The sequence below is a fragment of the Populus euphratica genome, unplaced genomic scaffold, assembly GCF_000495115.2.
Source record: "Populus euphratica unplaced genomic scaffold, PopEup_1.0 scaffold32.1, whole genome shotgun sequence".
Classification (NCBI taxonomy): domain Eukaryota; kingdom Viridiplantae; phylum Streptophyta; class Magnoliopsida; order Malpighiales; family Salicaceae; genus Populus; species Populus euphratica.
The window spans coordinates 1,369,923-1,393,095 of record NW_011499861.1 but is presented as its reverse complement, the minus strand read 5'-3'; the positions used below and the strand labels follow the sequence as shown (position 1 = coordinate 1,393,095).

The following is a 23,173-nucleotide window of genomic DNA, read 5'->3' as shown; positions in this document are numbered from 1 at the left end:
GTTAAGGAGTTATTGATACTTCAAGTGCAAAATGATGATATAAAATCATGATAAAAATGCACTTTTAAGTACTAATCAAAATACTACTTGGTTGATTTGAGATATCCTAATGAATATGGATTTTTAGGTCCATATAAAGGTCAAAGATATCATTTGCAAGAATTTTGAAGTGAGGACAATTATAAACTTGTGAAGAGATTTTCAACCATGTCCACTTTTTATTACATTGTTTGATAGAACATGCATATAGAGTTTGAAAAAAAAGATGGTGAACCTTACAAAATATGCCATCATTTAATTAAAGGTGCAAGTTCAAATTGTCATCACATTCATGACAATTCATAATTACATTAAAAAAACTCCATTGTAAGATGTGGTATTTATGGAGTTTCATTATCGTCTCGATTTTATTCCCAATGATTTTTTAACTAATGTGACTCTACATTCATAAGTTCAAAGAAACCACAAGCTTTTGCATATAAATTACATACGTGATGAGATTATAGTAAATTCAATGATACAATTATAAAATATTATTCTAATATGTTTAAATCTTTTTTATAATATTTTATTGGTTATAAAATTATTTTTTATGTAATTAAAAATTAAGATTATAAATCAAGTCTTTTCAAATAATTATACTATAATTTCAATTTGAACCACAATTTCTAACCAAATATTTTTAACATGCTTTCATGAATATAAAATTGAACCACGCTTGAAATCTATCATATATTTTAAGCTCATAATCATAATAAAATATATTTTTTAAAAAATATTTTTATTATATCTTAAAAATTATTACAATATCAAACACTCTGGCCTGCGATGCTGTTTTAGAGCAATTTGAGTGGGAGTTTTCAGCCCCCTAGTGATGGCTTCTCATTAGCTAGAGATTCCCTTTTCTTTTCGTTGATGACCATGGAAATCGAGATCGAATTGGAGAATGGCAAGGAGATGTTTGGCTATATTTTGCGAAATGTACAGGATTGGAGTATATTTTGGATATATCCTCGTTCTGGATGATGTTCCAGAATTCACGCTAAATTTTTTGAAAAAGTATTGCCAGGAAATGAATTGCGGTCACAACAGTTTTCTTCAACCCATGTTTTTTCTCTCTACATGATACTTGAGAATCCTTCTCAGGTATTTGGAAGATAGCATTTTGATTTTTTTTAAAATATTATTATTTTTGGATCGTTTTAATATTAAAATATTTTTTGAAAAAATATTTTTATATATAATTTTAAATAAAAAATACCTTAAAAAATAAAATATACTGCGGTACCAAACACTAAGTATGTTCTTTTTGGAGACTACTTTATACCGAAGATATGAAAAAAAATAACTGGTAGAGACAGGATAATCCAACACGAGCATCTTAGGCATGGTGCGTTGGTGTTGGTGGGGCTGTTTGTTAAAAAAATCTATGCTACTGTGCTTATTCGACTGTCGAACATAAGCATGATGCCGTCACAAGCATACTCAAGAACATTCTGGATTTCAATAAGAGTTCTACTGTGAGATAAATGTCGTGACAACGAGAAACGATAGAGTATTTATTTTGGAATTTTCATACAAGGTTGGTGCAAGTGAATTGGTTTAAATAGGGGAAAATAAACAGGGGTATAAATATTGAAATTTACATTTGCTAAACCCAAACCCACCCCACCCCTTCTACCTCTCTCAATCTCTAGAGGCTGCAGAGGCGGTGGAGTCACCACAGGAGGTCTTGAATCAGCCTGCTACACCCAACTCTTCATTTATTTCATCAGCTTGTTACTAAGGGTGTTGATAACGAGGTAGAAGAGCAAGGAAAGACCAAGAAATAATGAGTTTTGAGTTTTTATGTTACTTGTTTCTTTTGCTTTAATTTTATGCTTAGGAGACACCTATTTGAGAAAAAAAGATGGTATTTTGGTGTCTGCTTAGTGTAATGCTACAAGCTACACACTGTTGGAGACCAATGATCAAGAAAATCGAAGTGGGTTTCCTTTTGTTATGTGGTTAAGTGAAGGGTACTACTAGATTGGTTTTCTGCGTGATGTCATGAATTGAACAAATTTGTTTAACCTATAAAAAATTAATAATAATGAAGTTAAAGCTTAATTAATTTAATAATATAATAAAAATAAAGGTAACAACAACAAATAAATAAATAAAATATATTATTCTAGATAAAATGGAGCTAACATATAAAACTTGTGATCTGAACATAAGATATATCCAGATTACATGTTTATTATATGTTTTATGTAATGAAATCGAGACAATTTAATAGAAAAAATCAATTATAAATAAAAATAAAACTAGAAAAAATAAAAGATAAATATAGATTAAAATATTAATATCACAACACGGGCTATTTATTTAGTTGTATTTAATGAATTTGTTTATTAAAATCAAGTTTTAATAGAAATCGACAAACACATAAAATTTTTGAAAAGAAATAAAAGGAAAAAAAATCTTACAAGACTACACGTATTAAAAATGTTATAGGAAAAAACATTTTTAATTTTAAAGAATAAATTTAATCTATATAAAATATAAAAAATAATTATAGATGAATCATAGTAGCCTTTTCAAAAGTTAAATACACCTAATATAATAAAAAAAAAATCACTATTGAAAAAAACTAAACAAGCAAAAAAATCATATAGAAAGGGTACTGGTTAAGATGTAAAATTAAAATTAATTAAAAAAAATATATTATTACTTAAAACAAATCAATTTTTTTAAAAAAAATAATAAGGTCAGGTGTTGCCAAGTCTAGTAAGCCAGGCTGAACACCTAACTCATTAAGAAATGGCTCGCGCTCGAGTCTTTATTTTTTAAGTTAATGGAGTGAGTGTCCTAGTTTCTTTGAAAAAAAAATAGATAACACGGAATATGAATTCTCCAAATTCCGACCATTTAGGTGACTAAAAGAATAGAGTTTATGTTTTTTTCTTCCAAAAACCTATTTTAAACCAAATCCTGACCTAAAATACTTTAGAAATCTTGTTAAACCAACTCATTGCCTTCGAACGTTCAAAAAACACCTTAAAACACAAAACCAACTCAAAAAAATCTTTTTAATATCTTTTCTATTTTTTTTACACTTTCAAGGTATAAAAAACACCAAATTTGAACTTCTTTGATCATGTATGATCATTTTACACAAAAATCAATTATTTTAGTTGCTAAAATCATCTCTAACAACAACTTTCTTTCTTAATGTTAGAACCTGGCTAGACTCTCTCTCTTTTCTTATCAAAAAATAAAAAAATAAAGAAAATAAAATTTAGTATCAAAATTAAAATTTTAAAAGTTAAACCAGTTATGTAAAATCTAAAAACAATGAGGTATTAAAATGAAATTTTTAAACAAACTTTAAATTTGCCATCTATTTTACCGGTGTTTGTCACTCAAGTCTTTTTTCTAAGTCAACCTCTTCATGAAAAGACGCTAACGAGTATAGTTTATGATCAAAATAGTTTAATTGTATAGAGTAAAAATTCGAGGATCAAAATTAAAAAAAAAAACATTGTTCCACCATAATAATAAGTAAGATTGTAAAAAATAATTAATGCACAGTGAAAGTAAAAAACAGTATATAGTTATAAAATGAATTAATGTGATTCAATAAATTTTACATTTTGCAGGTCAACTTAAGCTACTATGAGTTCATGTTGAGTAAATTCTATTCAATCATTTGTTGTATTTGAAAGTGAATAAAAGTTATACATGGTATAGCAAATTCTTGAAAATTTCTGAAAATTTCTCTCAAGATTAAATATAATTTACCTCCGGCAAGCTAAAGTTATTACAAATTTAATGGTGGAGATTTTCTTGACGTTCAAAATAAGTAAGGTTTTACATATTTTATAGAAATTGAGTTCGTGCTCACTTTAGAGGACACGTGTAGACAATCTTGACTAGACTAGGGCTTTCACTATGTTGAATTTTAAGTTTAGTTGGTTTTTCTTATTACTGAAACTAGATTATTTATGCTCCCAATAGTTGCACGTGTAACGGTGTTAATGGCTTCGGAAATGTTTAAAAGTTCGATAAGAATTATTTTTTAAAATATTTTTATTTTAAAATATATTAAAAAATAATATTTTTTATTTTATAAAAATTATATTAACATTCGGTACATCCAAACAATTAAAATATATGAAAAGTGATTTTAAATAAAAAAATCAAATTTTATTAAAACACGCAAACACAAGGTATTTATATTTATTCTCTCCCTCTCTTGAATCTTGAATCATGATGTCTGGATGCCTGATCATTTTTTAAGCATCATGATGATTGAATTTATTTCTTAATTGCAATGGATTTACATGGTTTGAGATTTAGGTGATATTTTTTAATTCTTTTAAGTATGATTGTGGTTATTTTTTTAAAAATTATTTTTATATTAACACATTAAAATAATTTAAAATATCAAAAAAATTAATTTGAAGTGAAAAATAAAAAAAATTAATTTTTTTTTAAAATTCTTTTAAAATATATAAATAAACAGGACCGGCGAGTGTTTTATGCCATTAAAGTATGGTTTAAATTTATCTGTCTAGTTTTGAGTTGATGTGAAATTTTTATAATCAATATGTGAATTTATGATAATGACAATATAATCTTGTCATTGAGTTAATTAAATGCAGATACTTTGAATAGTTGATCTGGTTCTAAGTGAAGGAGTTAACTTCTCTTGCATGGTTAAAATGCTGCTTAAATTTTTAAGTTATTGTAATGGTTTTAATGTTTGGGTATTTGTTTAATTTTGTTGCTAACTGCTTCTGCTATTGGTTTGTTTATGGTAGTTGTGTAACATCCTGCTTTTGACAAATAATGAAATCGAGTTGGCTTGATTGATATTTAATACCGAGTAGCTTCTCTTAAAAAAAAAAAACCCAACTGAAAAACACAAAAATGTTTTTTGATAAATTGGAAAAGGATTTTTAAATTAATCAAAAGGTGTTTTAAAACCCATAAAAAATTGGACAATCAGAATAGGCTTTTTATATCAATTATTTTAATTGCTCATAAAAAATCACAAAATAACCTAAAAAATATTTTTTGGTTTTCTAACAACATAAATTGAATCAAAATAAATTGAAAATTGCCCAATTTAAATTGGTTTTAATTTTAAATTAAAAATAAGTAAATTTTACTTCGATTATTTTTTAAGTGAAAATCAAACTAAAATTGAAAATGCTCGCCTCCTAGATGAAAAGAGGAGTGGTTGAAAAATGTTAATTAATATAATGAGACGAGAAAATGACTTTGAAAAATGGTTTGAGGGTAATCGGAGCCTCTAAGGCATTTTTTTTTTAATTTTAAAATTCATCAATACTTTTATAATATATATTCTGATATTGTGATACATAAATATTTTTTGTGAGTACTAGAGGATATAATAATTTCTATTTTTTATATACATTTAAATTAAAAAATTAAAAAATTGATTTTTTAAAATAATTTTAATATATTAATATTAAAAATAAAAAACTATTTTAATATATATTCAAATAAAAAATATTTTTAAATAGTATATATTTCATCCCAACTTACCTTGCATCGTAATCCCCCAATCTAACGCTACTCAGCATGACCCTTCCTTCTACCAAATTAAGGCCAAAACAGAACCTTGTAAAATACAAAAATCATTCATTGTAGTTTTCGTTGATGAAGAGTCTGTTTCTTGTCTCTCTTTCTCAGCAAAAGCTCGATCTACCCTACCAAGTTGTAGAAATTGCGAGCCAAAGCCTCTCTGTGGCCATCGTCTCCGCGCTCTGCTTCTTCTGATTCAATCACTGACGAGGTAACATTCTTATCAATTCTGCTTCATGATCTATAAACTGCACGCGTTTTAGTTTATTTTAAATTTTCTCAGATTTAATGGAGGGGTTTATGGTCATTTCGTGATCAACTGAGCATTGTATACTGGTTCTAGCATTTACTACTAGATGGGAAGCTGAATTGGTTTTTCCTTTTCCTTTTTGTTTGATTTATGAGAAAATTGGAGAAAGCAGGAGATAAAGTTGGATTAAATTTTATGGTTTGTGTTTTTTTGGTTCATTGTAACGAAATTTCCAGCTTAGAATTTACTGAGAGAAAACCAGCTTACATAAGGTAAATCTCTCCGGCACACTTATTATTTTGGTGCCCATGCGATGATGATCAAGTTTTTTAGCTAGGGTTTCTGAAATATTATCAGCGTTATTATCAGTGCTTGAAATTTTAATTTCCGGTGATGATTTACCGTAATATGCATAATGTGAAGCAGATGAAAGATAGTATAGATGGAATCAGGAGCAATATAAATTCAAAATCTTCGTCAGTTACCTCTCTCTTCCACTCATTCTGGATATAGGTGATTTCAAGGTAAGGAGTAGATAGTGGACAGCTTAATCTTCATGAGGAAAACTTGGTATCATACCTTTTGCTTTGTTTTATGTTTAAAACTTGCAGTCTGAATTCAATTTGTAGGGTGATTTTTCGTTTGATGCATTATTTGGGAACTTGGTAAATGATCTACTCCCATCTTTCCAAGATGAAGAAGCAGATTCAGCTGATGGTGTCGGTGGGAGTGATGTGTTAGCAACTGGACATGCAAGAGCCCCATTGGCGCAAGGCTTGTCTTCTCCTTTATTTCCTGAAGTGGATAGTCTTTTGTCTTTGTTCCGGGATTCTTGTAGGGAGTTGATAAACCTCCGTAAACAGGTAGGTTGTCAAGAGTATTTGATGAATAATACGAAGCTGTAAAAAATTTCTCTGGTGAAATTTTTTTTGGATTGAAGATTAATGGAAGGCTCTACAATTTCAAGAAGGAGGTTTCTGTCCAAGATTCCCAGCACCGTAAAACACTTGCTGAGGTGAGTTTATGGGTGTCTGTGTGCATGTATTTGAATCATTTTAAAAACTGTTGCGATATGTGTTTTTCTGAAGTAAACTGCAAAAGCTTTTTTATCTTTTACTTCCTGATTGGACCTCTATAACAGGCACAATGATGATGACTACGGGTTTGTTTAGAAGTGTGGTTATTGTTGCTTTTCAAATAGCTTTTCATGCTAAAATATATGTCAATGATTTTTTTTATTTTTTAAAAATTATTTTTGATATCAGCATATCAAAATGATTTGAAAACATTAAAAACATATTAATTTGAAGTTAATAAAAAAATAAAAAAAATTTAAATTTTTTTAAAAATGCTTTTAAAACGCAGAAATAAACAGAACCTATATTATGTCACAGTGCATCAACTAGTAGTGACCAGACATAACACACACATACATAAATGTACGTGGAAGCTAATTCCATTTCCTTTAGTTCAGTGATATTATATAATAATTTCTTTCATTTTAATTTTTAGTGGCCGATTAAATTTAAAAAAAACTAATTCTCCTAGGAAAGTTATTGTTCACCAAAACTCATATTACTATTCATTGTAATAGTGTGATTATGAAATTGACCTTGAACAAAAAACTTTTGAACTAGTTATCGGAGGCAAAATGGTCTTTTCACTATAACACAATTGTTTTTCACAAATTATATGGGGTTAGATTGATAATTTCATCTTTTTTTTTTTGTATAATAACATTATTAATTTAATCTTAGAATAAAATAATCTAATGCCTACTATTCAGGGATATTTTAGTATTTTCAATTTTTTTAGAATAATGTAATTATGTTGATGCCTTTAAATCAACAAAATTATCATTTAAATGTTTTTTTTTGTTATTTTACATTGGTTTTATTGTAATTCTAAGGGTGCGCATGAGCATTGTTGTAAATTATATTTATTAAATATAATTATAAAATAAACCTATTAGTAGCACGCACCAGCGTGTGGATGACTCTCGTGTTGTTCTGATAGTGTGTGAAAGGCCTTCTGACCACCAAATGTCTCCTTGGAGGGTGACATTTGAAAAGTCTTGATGCTCTCGATGTAATGGGGCAGCACATGCCCCTAATATGCATCGAGTTTGGTGCTAATGATCGTTCTCTCTCTCTCTCTCTCTTTACCCCCACCCTTGAATTCCATGTTAGCCCCTTCAAAAAACCAGATTAGCCCCTGCAATGTATTCCTTCTTTATACGTGGTTCTTGTTCTTTTGATTGCTATTTTTTTTACTTTGAATGAGCCATGAAATTACAAATATTTTTCAATTTCATTTCCTTTTAATTTTTAATCTTTTAGATTTGGCCCCTTGATTACTTTTTTTTTTAATATTTTTAATATGCTATAAAATTACAATTGATTTTAAATCTCACCTCCTTTTATTTTTATCTTTCAAATTTGGTTTTTTTTATTACTATTTATTTTGTTTAGCATTATTTTTTAGGTTTTTTGTAATTTTATTCTCTGAGTTTTTTTTCTTTCAAATCTGATATATATTCTTTTTATTGTTGTCCTTTTTTTTATAAGTTTTTTTAAATTGATTTTCTTTCATGATTTCATTTTCCAAAAATTAAATTAGCTAGGAATTAAACTTTTTAATTGAACTCGATTCAAGGATTTCATAGGTTTTGAGTTTTAGAGATTATACGGAGTTTAAAAAGTTTGCTCGGGTTGACTTGTTTTTTTTCCTCTTTTTTTTAAGCTAATGTTTTTTTAAATTAATTTTTGACCTTTTTTTTAGAGATTTTCTTTATTATTTTTACAGTTTGCCTTCTATGGGATTAGTTTTGGGTTCATGACTGGAGTTACCGGTTTAAAAGGTTAATGTAGGTTGAATTTTGTTTTGTTGGGTCCTTTTTTAAATTGATTTATTTCAATTTGATCCTTCAACATTTAATTTATTTGAATTTGATCTTTCTACTTTTTTTAGGTTAGACCGTGTTTAAGAGGTTTGCTCGAGTTGACTTTTTTTCTCCCTTTTTAAAGCTAATTTTTTTTACCCTTTTTTTATAAATATTTTCTTTATTAATATTTACGGTTTGTTTTTTATGGAATTAATTTCGGGTTCATGACCAAAGTCACCAGTTTCAAAGGTTAATTAGGTTGAGTTTTGTTTTTTTTTTTTGTCCTTTTTTTTTTAATTGATTTATTTCAATTTATTCATTCAACATTTAATTTATTTGAAATTGGTCTTTCTATTTTTTTCCTTTTCTTTGTATTGGGCTATACCGATCATGCGCTCATGATCACAATATTTGTGGGATAACTGAGTTGTTTTTTTGTACGAGGTTAATCCCAGGTTTAGGACCAGGATTACCGGTTTTAAAGGTTAAAGCTAATTGACTTTTTTTTTGGATCTTTTTTAAAATTAAATTATTTCAATTTTATCCTTTAACATTTGATTTATTGGAAATTGGTTTTTGCATTTTTTTTTTCATTTTCTTTTATTGGGTTATTTTGGTCATTTTTTTTTTACAATTTCATCATCTATGGGTTTTTATTCCTACCGAACTTGATTCACATTTTTTTTGCTATCTGTTTTCTTTTAGAAAGTTTTCTATATTGATATTTTTCTTACAATTTTATTTTTTAAAATTAAATTAGTTAGAAATTAAGTTTCTTGATTGAATTTGGTTTAAGAATTTCACAATTTCAATGATTGAGGGATTTGCTGGATAATCTGCGTTGACTCATTTTTTTCATTGCTTTTTTAATTTTTTTTTCATTTTTACCCTTCAGCATTAAGTTGTTTGATAATTAAGCTTCATGATATTATTTAATTTTCTTTCAAATGCATTCACCTTGGTATTACAACTAGGTCAGAGATTTTGTATTTTTACTTAGTTGGGCTTGGAAGTTTTTTTTTACGTTTTTAAATTATATTTTTTCCTTGATTTTTATCCTTTAACATTTTATCTGCTAGAGATTGAGCTAAGTCTTTTTCCTTTTTTTTTTTGTGGAGTTGTCATGTTCTCATTTGATTTATTAAGAATTGATAGTTAAACTTTTTTTCCTGTATTTTTTTCTATGAGATTATCCCATTTTATATTCATTGTCACAAAGCTTGCTAGTTAAACTAGGTTAATTTTTTTTTGTTCCTCTTTTTTTTTTTTTTCAATTTTGCTCTTGATCATTAAGTTGTTTGATAATTTGGGTTAGATCAGATTGGGCTTTTTTAACCTTTTTTTCATTGACATTTTTTGTCTTTTTATTTATTGTTGTATTTTTCTTAATCATATTATTTAAATTATTAATCAAACCAATGACTCAGGTCTCAAATCTTTTTTCCTCAGCATTCATTTTTACATTGAAAACAATATTTGCCCAACCCGCGGTGGAGCGCGGCTACAAATTTAGTTCTATATAATTGATTGGCTTAAAAGTAATGAAGAACTGAAGTTAGGCAATGAAAAATATATAATCCTTTTTAAATAAAAAGAAAATGAAAGAAAATAAAATTGATTGGGTTTCATTATCCATTTTTGGCTAGTGGTTTTTAGGTCTTCAGGGCATTCGGTTGGTTTGGCTCCTTTAAGACAAGAACATTTTGTTTCTCTTTGTTTGGTTTATGCGATCCATCTAATTTAGCAAAAATCTTGATTTCATTTGCTATGGATTTTGTCTTTCAGCTGGAAAAAGGTGTAGATGGCTTGTTTGATAGCTTTGCAAGGCTTGACACACGTATTTCAAGTGTTGGACAGACTGCTGCCAAAATAGGAGACCATTTGCAGGTAAAACTTTTCTTATACTCGGTTATAATTTTGCTATGTATTCAGTTCTATAGTTATTTTACCCTTTTTATTATGATGTCAGAGTGCAGATGCTCAGAGGGAAACAGCTAGTCAAACAATAGAGCTCATAAAGGTACTGCCCATCAACTTATTTTTTATGCTTATTAGCCTAGCCTAACAATGCATTAACACCTTGTTTACTTAATTTTTGCAGTACATGATGGAATTCAATGGCAGCCCAGGGGACTTAATGGAACTTTCACCTCTGTTTTCAGATGACAGCCGTGTTGCTGAGGCGGCTTCAATTGCGCAGAAGTTACGTAAGATGACATTATGTTCTCACAAAGCTCTGGAATTTCATAATTCTTCAACCTCAAGCTCTTGTCATGCTGCATGATCTCTGTCGCTTTTCTATAGGGTCATTCGCTGAGGAAGATATTGGAAGACAAGACTTGACTGTAACATCAGTCATGGGAAATGCAACTGCAAACCGAGGATTAGAAGTTGCAGTCACTAATCTTCAGGACTACTGCAATGGTATGTGTTATGCACATTGTTCTTTTTGGATTTGATAGTACTGCCACAGGAAGTCCATGCATGGTGCATGAAAACAATACAATGATTTAGTGTTAAATGAAAATAGTGAAAAATTATGTCCAAATGACAAACTGTGTAGTTTAATAACTATTAATGGTTATACCATATATCGTCAAACATCGTCATCAGGTTAGAAGAAAAGGGCTAGCTTGTGATGAGAAAGAGTTTGCGGATACACATTTCCATATGGTCCAGTCTCTGAATAATTGTGTTATGTGCCATCATAATGAAGAATCTTGGAGTGATTTATTTCCACATAGCCCTGTAGCGTGGGATATGTGGCAGGGCTATGTGTTCGCAATTCAGCTGTGAGTAGGTGATTCTTAGAAGAACTAGTGTTGGATTCTTCTGTGGTTTTTAATGGGAGAAAGATTTTAGTTCTTTATGGAGATGTGCTGTATGTGCATTTCGATGGAGAGGAGGTGCATTGATTTTCACTTATTACTTCACACTAAGTCAGTTGCTGTGGAATAGGATATTCTTCTTGCCTTTGAGCATTGTCATGGCAGCAGATGTCTTTAGGGGCAGTTCTCAAGAAAAGGATTGTGTTGCTTTGATATTTTGATTTAGATGGTTGTTCTATCCTCCTTTACAGAGGATGTCTCATTTACAATTCTGTACCATGCAATTCCTTACTTCTAATTATCCCTTCTCCTTTCATCCTAAACAACAAAAAAGTCAGATCCATATTGGCAAAGGAGGAAGAAAGCTATGCAGATTGTGATGCTTAAAAGGAATATCATTACTGGCTTTTATGCATCTCCTTGGAATCAGAAATTACCTTTGTTACTTTCAATGTTTGAAGGATATTTTGATAAAATAATTATCACCATACACTCATTGTCTTGAGAGTCCCTTGTTCAGATCTCTACAAGGACCAATTCAAGGTTATTTGGTCCTGCCAAGCCTTGCAGCCATGGAAGCCCCCCCCCCCCCCCCCAAAAAAAAAAAAAAAAGAACAAGAAGAAGTGATAAAGATGTTTATGGTTGGTGGATTTTTCTCTTTTGCTTACAGTAACATTGTAGAGGGTGACGTTTTTCCTCCTATTACCTGTCATGCAGAACTGGAGAATAGATTGTTGGCTCGGTTTGATGCAGCATCACAGAAACGAGAATTATCTACCATGGCTGAATGTGCAAAATTTTTATCTCAGGTGATTCTTATGTCATGTGATTGGACAGAATACTTTTTTGCCTAACACCTTGTGGTCACCTGAACATGGCTAGATTATCCTGGCCTGGGGGAGTAATATTGTTTACTGTCTAGGGTTGAACTGATTAATTGGATATAAGCTTTCGTAGTTTCATCTTTGAACTAAAATCTTCATGTCCAACTTACAACAGAATAATGATTATTGGAAAATAATAAGAAAAGTCCTCCAGGCTTGCATGACTTGGTCCAAAATGCCCACAGATATGCTATTCCTTTCCACACTTTTTGGTGAAAAAATGGGAGGGAGGTTGTTTAAGCCATAAATTTTAGTTATTTTTTGTTTCCTTTTGATTCCTTTTCATCGATCTCTGAAGTAAGATGGATCTTCCATTTATAAAGGGATCTTGCATATTCATTGAAAGGTTTCCTTTTCTGTTTTTTCCTTTACTTTCTTTTTCTTTTTATCTCATGGGTTTCCTTTTGCATTTCAGTTCAACAGGGGCACTAGCGCCATGCAACATTATGTGGCAACAAGTCCAATGTTCATTGATGTGGAAGTCATGAATGCAGATTCTAGATTGGTTCTTGGTGATCAGGGTTCTCAAGCTAGTCCTAGCAATGTTGCTTGTGGACTCTCTTCCTTGTTCAAAGAAATCACAGGTTTGGAAAATAGCCATTTATCTCAAGCAAGGGTTTTATTCTTCAGAGGATTGTTAAAAATCTACGCTTCTCTCCTGCAGACACTGTCCGTAAAGAAGCAGCTACAATTATCGCAGTATTCCCTTCTCCTAACAATGTCATGTCTATTTTGGTTCAGGTATCCAGGCAGGAATGTTTTTATTATACTTCATATGTTTTACATCATTTTGTTCAAATTGCAAACTGCATTCCTTTTTTTGTGCAAATTCATATTTATGATGTTTTCTACGAATGTGCAGAGACTTTTAGAGCAACGAGTTACAGCTCTTTTAGATAAATTGTTAGTGAAACCATCGCTTGTGAATTTACCTCCCATGGAAGAAGGCGGACTTCTATTAGTATGTAGAATTGCTTGGTCCAAACTGTTTCTAGTTCCTGTGTTTCAGTTTGATGTGACAATCAGATATTGACATTTTTTGTGTTTGACTTGAGGCTTTAGTATCTCAGAATGCTAGCAGTGGCATATGAGAAGACCCAGGAACTTGCAAGAGACCTGCGAGCTGTTGGATGTGGTGACTTGGATGTTGAGGGTATTTAACTAACTTTATTTTGTGAATTTTAGATGTGTAATCATCTGCAATATTCAGTGCAAGTGTAGCGCATCATTAATCGATGAAGAAATATGAGCTGGGCTTGTCTTTCTTGTTATCATATGTTTTCCCTGTTAATTATTGTGGAAACAATTTTGCTAATGACTTCATGGTGCAACGGGTAGCCTTTGCTCTATGTGGTCCTAGCTAATACCAAGGCTGCAGGATTGGGGGATCATTCCCATCATCCCATCTTCCACCCTTTCCTATTTAACCAAAATGAAAAAAGAAAAAGGAAAAATCAGAGATGGTCATTTGGATGATGACTGGTGCCTTAAGTCCAGTTGTTTGGTGCTAAATTGTTGATTCTGGTCCTGAATACTATAAAGATATGGACATTATATGATACATTCAAATAGAATTACCTTTTATGATAGTTAGTCAATGTCTACAGTATTAGCTTTTTTAAGCAATGCAAGTCAAATCCTGGAAATTTTAAATTTTGGCCTCTTTTGCCTATGGTTGTAGAATATGAGTTTGAATGGTGTGTAAATAAACTATACTTAATTGTGAGCTTCTATGAAAAGTTTGTGCGTAGTTTAATAAATGACCTGTGGATTTCTTCAATTCAGAAAATTTCTATTTACTTTGTAGCAGAGATTGCTGCTGATGTTTGATATATTTAAATATGTCACTGCAAATCATAGTTGACAATGAGACTGATTTCCTGAATAACAGTGTTAGCATGACTTGATGGATGTGTGTATCAACTAATGTTAGTCACATTTGTCCAGCTTCTTGTGCAATTTTCCTCATTTAGTTCGGTGATTATTGACTCTTTTGATACAGGCCTCACAGAGTCTCTGTTCTCTTCTCACAAGGATGAATATCCTGAACATGAGCAGGCCTCTCTTAGACAACTATACCAAGCTAAGGTTTGTGTGTTTATGTTTTATTCCCCCCTGTATTCTACAGAGCACTTTTTTCTCTGGCGACAATAGACTGTACCATGATTTGCAGATGGAAGAACTGTGTTCTGAGAGCCAGCAGCCTTCTGAACCAACTGGGACTATTGGACGCTCAAAAGGGGCTTCTGCAGCATCTTCCCACCAGCAGATATCTGTTACTGTTGTGACAGAATTTGTGCGGTGGAATGAGGAAGCAATATCAAGATGCACGTTGTTTTCATCTCTGGTAATTTTTATTTCTGCAATCAAATATACCTTGTCTGTTACTGAGAGTTCTGGTATAGTCGCACCATATACCATTGGATTTACTGCAAAATGCTTGAGTACTCTTTTCCAGTTATCAAAAAGGTAATTAAGCAGTAACTATCTTTTCCTTTGAATGTTCCTCTTTTGTGAAGTTGTCTAAGAATCCTGCGCCCTCGTCTGAAATGCTCTTTGGTATAAATAACCTTTTCTTTCTTTCTTTGTCTTAGTTAAAGTAAGGTTCACGTGCATTCATGAAATTGGCAGCTATATTAGCAAATGTATAGATTCATATAAGGCTACCTTGATTATTTGGCCTGGTAGATAGAATAAGAATGTTAACTTGTCTGCTAAGCATTACAAGTCAAACTCATACTTTTGTCAAATCTTATCTTGTAACGGATATGTGATAATGACGGGTTAAAATGTGCATTTGGAGGTGACATCTGAAATAATGTCTCATTTGGGTGTTCTCGAATTGTCTTAATTACCTCCAGTTGTGGATTGTCTTGGCTTTTTTTGGGGTGGTTAAGGCCTTTACTTTGTTGTGGTTTATGTTCTCCAGCCTGATGTCTGAGACACAGAATCAAATGGCATCAAATAACAAATACGGACATCCAAAGGAAGAATTGTTAGAATATACAACTATACATGTTTTAAACAGGGTATTGAGTTGAAAAAATGAAATGAAGATTAGCCAGTATGAGTCTGATTGGTCTTTTATTTCTATTTGTTTCTCTAAAAATGAAGCTAAACTGTGATAATTTGCAGTAAAAGAGGGATTAAATATGAATATGTTATTTTTCTTTATTTGTAAGAGGTTCAAATATTTCACCGGTAGTTTTTTATTGAATCCAAACATGCTTTTCTGCAGCCTGCTACCCTTGCAGCCCATGTGAAAGCAGTGTTCACTTGCTTGCTAGACCAAGTAAGTTGCATGCTAAATATATTACTTCATTAATTGATGTCATGGTTAGGTCACATTTTTATTTTTCAAAAAAAAAAATGTAGGTAGGGCAATATATAACAGAAGGTCTTGAACGAGCTAGAGATGGTCTCACTGAAGCTGCAACTTTAAGAGAACGGTTTGTGCTGGGAACGATTGTTAGTAGAAGGGTGGCTGCTGCAGCTGCTTCTGCTGTAATTACTTGATCAATGCCTTTCCTTGCTCTATCATTGCTCCTTCTTTATGAGTTGTACCTATAATGGAGTTTCTTATAAAGGTGATGTGCATTTACTCAGAACATAGTGCTTAAGTGAGATTGATGTTGAGATGCAGGCAGAGGCTGGTGCTGCTGCTGGTGAGAGCAGTTTCAGATCTTTCATGGTTGCTGTACAACAGTGTGGAAGTAGTGTGGCTATGGTACAGCAAGTATGTTGGCTTGTACTGACACTGTTTAAATTTTTGTGAAATTAGCAACAAGGAAAATCCTGTGATATATAGAGAACTTAAAACGGCTTCAACTTTCATCTTCAGTATTTTGCAAATTCTATATCTCGCCTTTTACTACCTGTGGATGGTGCACATGCTGCTTCATGTGAGGAAATGGCAAAAGCTATGTCCACTGCAGAGGCTGCAGCATATAAAGGGCTTCAACAGTGCATCGAAACTGTTATGGCTGAGGTTTGTTCTTGCCTTGTAGTGTTTTATTATAACATTGCATGGATTCAGGTGGACACTTGCTGGTCCTTGATTCTTCACCATTCGTATTTATGTGGCATCATATTTAGTACAACACTTCATTTATATTTTTTCTAGTCATATCTTTATATTTTATCTATTGAAAATTATGCTACCATCCTCCATGTCTGGCTGATCTGTTCTCTGCTTATTTTTTAAGTTCTTGTTCTTATAGTTTTCTTTGGGAAACTCCCAAACAGGTAGAGCGATTGCTACCAGCTGAACAAAAGGCAACAGATTATCGGTCACCTGATGATGGAATGGCTCCTGACCATCGTCCAACAAATGCTTGCACAAAGTATTTTCAGCTCGATAAACTCAGAAATTGTGTTTTGAACTAAAAGCATATTTGCTGGTTTGTCTGAAAAACAAGTGATACGAAGTCAATCCATTTCTTTGTTGGGTTTTCATGCTCAAAAGATTTTATTTCCATGATTCTTAGAAATGTATTAATTCGTGTGTTTGCTGGTCACACTTGGCGAGTGGGAGCTTCTATTTGACAACACAAAGCTTCCACTATTTTAATTATCCATGGTCCCAAGTCTCTAACCAAGTTCAGTCATACACCTAATATTATGAATCTGATTCTGTGACAGTGGGTCAATTCATTTCTTTTCCATCATGTATCCTTGTTAAATAGCATATCTCTTAATAAAATAACTCAATATTTCAGTCATTATTGATAGTAACTGCTTTATTTCTCTTGGCTAGAGTTGTGGCATATCTTTCACGTGTGCTTGAGGCTGCATTCACTGCATTGGAAGCTCTTAACAAACAAGCATTCCTCACGGAATTGGTAAGTGGTCTATCTCTGAGATTCTTTTACTCTTCTGTGTGCAATTGGTTGTCCAAGTTTGCCCTCCATTCATGATTGCTCATGCATCTGCAAAAAGAGAGTTTTTATGTTCTCTGCCATAGGAAGAATGGTATGTGTACTTCTACATTATCTTTTTAATATTTCTGACACGAGTTTCTTGGCACATTGGAGGAGGTATTGCTTCAACAAGTCTTTTGAGCATTCCATTTTTATTATTGTTCAGTGATTCTGTTCTCTCTGTTCTTTTTTATTTTCCCTTTCTGGTACAAGTAACAGTCATTGCCACTGAGCTTTAAGTGAAAATTGGTGTGAGTTTATATTCAAGCTATTAGGTGACCTCTTTCAGCTCTCAGAGGACACTGCTTTGGAAAGCTATAAATGGCAATGACCTTTTTTTCTAAATCATAATTTCATCAGACTGATCTGTATTTCCAAGATTGCTAAAACATGACTCAAAACTGAAAATGTTATCTCATACACAGTCATTCTCAGCAGTCGGGTTAAATTTGAGATTCTTCCCTCCCATAATAGAAGCATTCCTAGAATGTACTCTGGTGAGGCAGATCATTATGATTTCCAGAAATATGACTGAGACACCTGTGATTTCACTCAGCGCAATGACAAACCTACATAATCTGTGCTCATTCTTGGGGAAGAGAGGTAGCATGGGATAGCAGTTACATGCATACACATTTTTTTTCCTTCAGTTTATACTTACCTGAAGGGAACATTAGCACTTAACATGGATATGTTTATCATTTCAGGGAAATCGCTTACACAAGGGGCTGCTTAATCATTGGCAGAAGTTCACTTTTAATCCCAGGTAATTTGCCTTGCTGAGATGCTCCATGCATTAAATTGCCTAACATTTATGCTCAGTAGTTTGGTGATCCTTCGTTGTCATTTATAGTTAGGGTTGCTGTTATTTGTAAGAGAAGCATGTTTCAACTGGTTACTGCATTTGACAGCTTTGGCTGGAATTCTTTCAGTCCACTCTGAATTTCTGAGTTTCGTATCCAAGAAAGAAATGTTGGGATTTTGAGAATTGAGGAAGGCATTTTAACCTTCATGACATGTGAACATCCAGAAAAGGGGAATGCTGAGCCTGAAATCTATGTTTTGTCTTTGCTTGGTTTTGGAGCTTCCTCATTAGCATATAGTTTGCCCATAAGTCATGATTGGGTTTCCCTTGCATTTGGGGAGCATATTTTGGTTGTTGAGAGTTTGTAGTGGCCCATATTCTAGTGGGGTCCTTGAAAGTTGGAAATGATTCTTCTAGATGCTCTCTACGTGCATATTTTTTCTTCTTGGAAATCCCCAGTTTGATTACTTAATCATGTTGTAGCACTCTCTTTCAAAGTTTAATTAACTTATTTATGGATAAACTATGCACAAATCATGTGATTTCTATTTTATCAAGTTCTAATATTTGTTGGGAATGGCACCAACAAGTTGTTTTACATAATTGTTCTATTTTTTGGTTCTCCTATGCAGTGGAGGATTGCGGTTGAAACGTGATATAACCGAGTATGGAGAATTTGTGCGAAGTTTTAATGCTCCTTCCATTGATGAGAAGTTTGAGTTGCTGGGCATGTAAGTTGCAAGCCATCGACCAGATTTGAGTACTTATATAGAATTCCAATTCCTTATCTCATTTTACTGAGGGAATTTTTTGTCTCAGAATGGCCAATGTCTTTATTGTTGCTCCTGAAAGTCTTTCCACTTTGTTCGAGGGTACCCCCAGTATACGCAAAGATGCACAAAGGTATCATCAGTGTTTTTATTTTATTTTATAGAACTCACTCAAATTGCTACAAGTACTGAGTCTGATACAGTGGATGCATTATTTAACACACCTAGAACTGGGTTTAAATCTTAAACTAGTTGGCTTGGCTACACTATCCCTTACAATTCTGTTCTTTGTAAAACAAAGAATTTTCTCAAACATATGCACTATTTAGGATTGCATGAAATATTAAATGTTTTTTTAAGAATTATGAATTCATTTCCCATACAATAGATGTGATTTAGAGGTATCTTGAAATCTTTTTTGCTTCAGTTGAAACCCTAGGGTTAATGTTCTTTACCTTGTCACTTGAGTATTTTTTATGGTGGATCCACTCCCTCTGTGTGGTTTCATCTGTTTTGTTGATTTCTCTGATGACAACTTTGACTGGCTGCCATTTCAGGTTTATTCAGCTTAGAGAGGACTACAAGAGTGCTAAACTTGCATCAAGACTTGGTTCCTTGTGGACAAGCTCTAGTTGATAAAGCATCGTTTATTTTCTATATTTTTTGGATGTCTTGCATGAAATGTTGGATACTTCACACGGAGAACTTTCTGTGGCGGCAACAGTCACCTCAAATTGGATCTGTTGGGACAGCTTGAGACCAAGTTTTTGAGCTAGTTGGAAATTAACTTTATTCGTATTTATTCATCTCAGCTTGGCCAGGAATCTGGTACAGTAAAGTTTTCTGTGCTAAAAGTTGAGATTTCTGTAAATGAGCTTTCAAGGGGAAATACAGAGGGGTCAGAAAGAACGAGAAGGAGAGGATTATGGTTTCATGTCATAACAATTGAGGATTGAAGGATGGACATCAACACGGTGTAACTGGTTGGATTGGGAAGGGAAAGAAAAGGAGAGGAGGAAGCATGCCCGGAAGCATTTATTCTATCTCGTTAAGCCCGGCAACTGGAGGTGTTTAATTATTAACCAGTTAATGTTCGCTCTCAACCAGTGTTTTTGAAAAGCAGTTAGTCTTTGAAGGCGACAGAGGATAGGATTGTGCTACAGGTTTCGCCATTGCCACATCTAAGAATCGATGAAAATAAAAGGTTGCATTCTACTGCATGTGCTCCCATTCAAGCTTGATGGCGTATTTCTCTCTATTTTCACTTTCGGCTTTGATTAATGAATTTCATCTAGTCAAAGGACAACCACCGGTGATTGTAATGGTAGAATCTCAGGTTTCCAACTTCCAAGTTTTTCGAGCTCAGAGGGCTTGCTCCATTTGTAAGTACCAAGTGGCTTCCATACAAAGAGTTCAGTTTCGACTGCCATAAATGCTTACAGCAGTTGCTAATTTCAGCACTTGTTTTGTGCACATGGAATGTCTAGCAAAAGAAGGACACGATCGTGTATCATGATGGATCCGGCACAAATGAAGGCTCAAATTGTTTGCAAGTACAACTCCTACCTTCACCACCTAGTTCATGAATCGCTCCTAATGGGAAGAAAAGTGTAGGTAGCGATTGTGACACCTGGTACTGCATCTATTATTTGGTGGGGTGCCTCTATTTTTACTAGTGTGGCACATCCCTCCCACTATAAAGTGCTCCTCCCTCGTCTAGTCTATCTCTTAGCAACGGATAGAAAGATAGAGGAGATTGATTACTGAAGAACGTTTAGTGGATGGTTAGGTTTCTCTTTGATGGCGAAGGCATCTATGAGTAACATCTCCTTTGTGCCAATATCACGACAAGCTGACTCTTCCCTTGCTCCTCCCTGTAAAAATACAAAATCAAAGATGTGCTGAGACCCCACAAATCACTAGTGTGTCGCCGTGGTCAATCGATTGTAAACCACCAGAAACTCTTTTCAAGTCTATCTACCCATACAAGGGTTCATGAGGCGTAACTTTGTGTAAATGTTTGACCAACCAGCTGGGGACTCGACTAAAGCCTCAAAACGCCTGCCTGTATAGGATGGGATACAAAATTAAAAAGAAATATCTAGCAAGCACACCATCCTCCACCGAAGTGCCGAAGCAAGTGCTTCACAACTCTGTCAATAGCACATAATACGTTGGAGAAGTGTAGATAAGAAATAGGGATAGGTTTTTGTTACGCGTAGTGGTGGCGGAACAATTCTGAAAACTCTTCCTCTCTTACAGTAGTACCACCATCGCCACTTGTGTATCTCGTGCCTCCTTTGTTTTTTTAACCTGCTCTAGTTATTCTCCTTCCCTTTTTGTCCCTTTAAAAGTTTTGAAAATTTTAAATTTTTAAGGTTCCATCAAGTGATGGAACTGGACTTGCTTGTTTCACACCACGTGGAAAGTGGTTTTGGAACTGGGTTATTGATGAACTGACAATGAAGTCGCGCCCTCAATGTAAACCATGAAGTCGAAAAAATATATTTTATTTTGGTATAGAGATATTAAATTAAAAAAATTATTAGGGCTTGGTTTTTCATTAAGACACGTTGTATCTTGAATTAAATCATATAATAATTCTCTTGTTCTTCTAAAGAAATGAATGATAACTATTAAGATTAATGTGATTTTTTTACAAGAAATGAATGATAACTATTAAGATTAATGTGATTTTTTTACAAGAGTCCATTAATTATTATTATATTGATATGAGACGAATCATTTTATTATTATTTTTAAAGCACAGTGAAATAATGAAATATTTAATCTCATATGCCTTTTTTATTTTATACATTTTTTATTAGAGGTTAATTATGGTTGCTAAGAACAAATCTTTTTTATATAAATATTATTTAACTAAAATTTAAATAAAAAAATCAATCAATTGTTTTTTTTAAAAAAAAAAAAGAGGTTAAGCTTGCTTGCGGAACCAAAAACCTAACATGCAGTGTGTATATATATATATACATGTTGTATGTTATGTCATGCTCCGCATAATTTTCTTCTTGTCACCAAAATAAGAGTTTTTTCATACAAAAACTTATTTTTTAATTTATTTTTATCTAAAAACATTATAAACCTGAATAAATTTATTTCTCACCACAAAAAAACTTTTAATCTCTTTAAAAAATGAAAATCAAATGAATAAAAATAACTTTAAGTACCCAGATTTACTTTTTCTGACATAGTTAAAAAAATAACATCACCTTCCTTGAAAAAAATACGTTCACACCAATATTAATCTTTTTTGGTAGTCAGATTGTGACCATTTGAACACCTTTTCTCTTTCTCTAATATTTTATAAATACTTTCTCTAGTCTCTCCATATCAGAGATTGAAATGTCAAAAAAAAAAAAATTGGAGTCAAAATGTGTAATGCTAAAGTAACAAGGATCCAATAATAGATAAACTAAAACTTTAGGAAGCAAGTTCAAGTTTTTCATGCCTTTTTCAAATGGGGTTCAATTTTTTTATTTGATAATTTTTTTAAATAAAATTAAAGTTCTCTGTTGCAAAATCAGTTTTTAATTCATCATCTAAATATTCATCAATATTTTATATACATGAAAGAATACAAATTAAAATAGAATCTCCCCATATAAAACCATATTGATGAAACTTGAGATGATGAAATTGTAAAAAAAAAAAAAACAATCTGATGACCAAACTGTCAAAAAATGCATCGTTCATATGAAAAATGCACAATGAATTGTTTAGTTTCACGATGCTTTGTAGTGTAATTTAATTTACCTTGGATTCTATGGTTTCCGCACACACACACACACACACAAGCCTTGTGGAACATCGTCATCTTTCTTTTCCATCCTTAATCAATTCACCAACATTTATATTTTCTTAGAAAGAGCCAACCGAACTTGTAAAAGGAAAGGCTACTCTATGTTAAGTAAACAAAACTTACCGAATCTCCGCGTAAATCAAGATAAAAATAGTACGGCTGAGATTATTATTGACTGCCTTATTTTCTCAATGTAATAAGAAGAAAATTCATTGTCACCGGTTCCCTTGTCGGAGGGAATGGACAATTATGGCTTTTTATACATAATATTTATGTAGATCTAAAAGTCTATTTAAATTAGAATTGCATCCTGTCATATGATTTTAAACATAATTAATGTTAAAACTGTCTCTTTATATAAAGACAATTCTGCAAGAGTTTGAATATCCAGACAACTTTCGCTTTTTAAAAAAC

General features: G+C 32.3%; 1 protein-coding gene and 1 long non-coding RNA gene across 2 annotated transcripts; one reads left to right on the top strand and one right to left on the bottom strand.

Moving 5' to 3' along the window:
* Positions 1-5,579: 5,579 nt before the first annotated feature.
* On the top strand, positions 5,580-20,399 carry LOC105124829 (exocyst complex component SEC10-like). Its single transcript, XM_011024972.1, is given in 26 exon segments — positions 5,580-5,809; positions 6,275-6,334; positions 6,337-6,372; positions 6,478-6,711; positions 6,789-6,863; positions 10,518-10,619; positions 10,702-10,752; positions 10,834-10,939; positions 11,037-11,156; positions 12,279-12,370; positions 12,861-13,029; positions 13,110-13,186; positions 13,308-13,406; positions 13,508-13,598; positions 14,448-14,533; positions 14,619-14,792; positions 15,684-15,737; positions 15,821-15,949; positions 16,089-16,181; positions 16,287-16,433; positions 16,691-16,788; positions 17,202-17,286; positions 18,072-18,130; positions 18,802-18,900; positions 18,989-19,072; positions 19,497-20,399. Coding segments are annotated over 25 exon segments (2,499 nt in total). The 5' UTR covers positions 5,580-5,809; the 3' UTR covers positions 19,576-20,399.
* Positions 6,926-7,587, bottom strand: LOC105124828 (uncharacterized). The gene is made up of 2 exons (XR_842122.1): positions 7,227-7,587; positions 6,926-7,004 (listed from the first exon to the last, which is right to left on the bottom strand). It is a non-coding gene; the product is annotated as an uncharacterized LOC105124828 (long non-coding RNA).
* Positions 20,400-23,173: the final 2,774 nt, after the last annotated feature.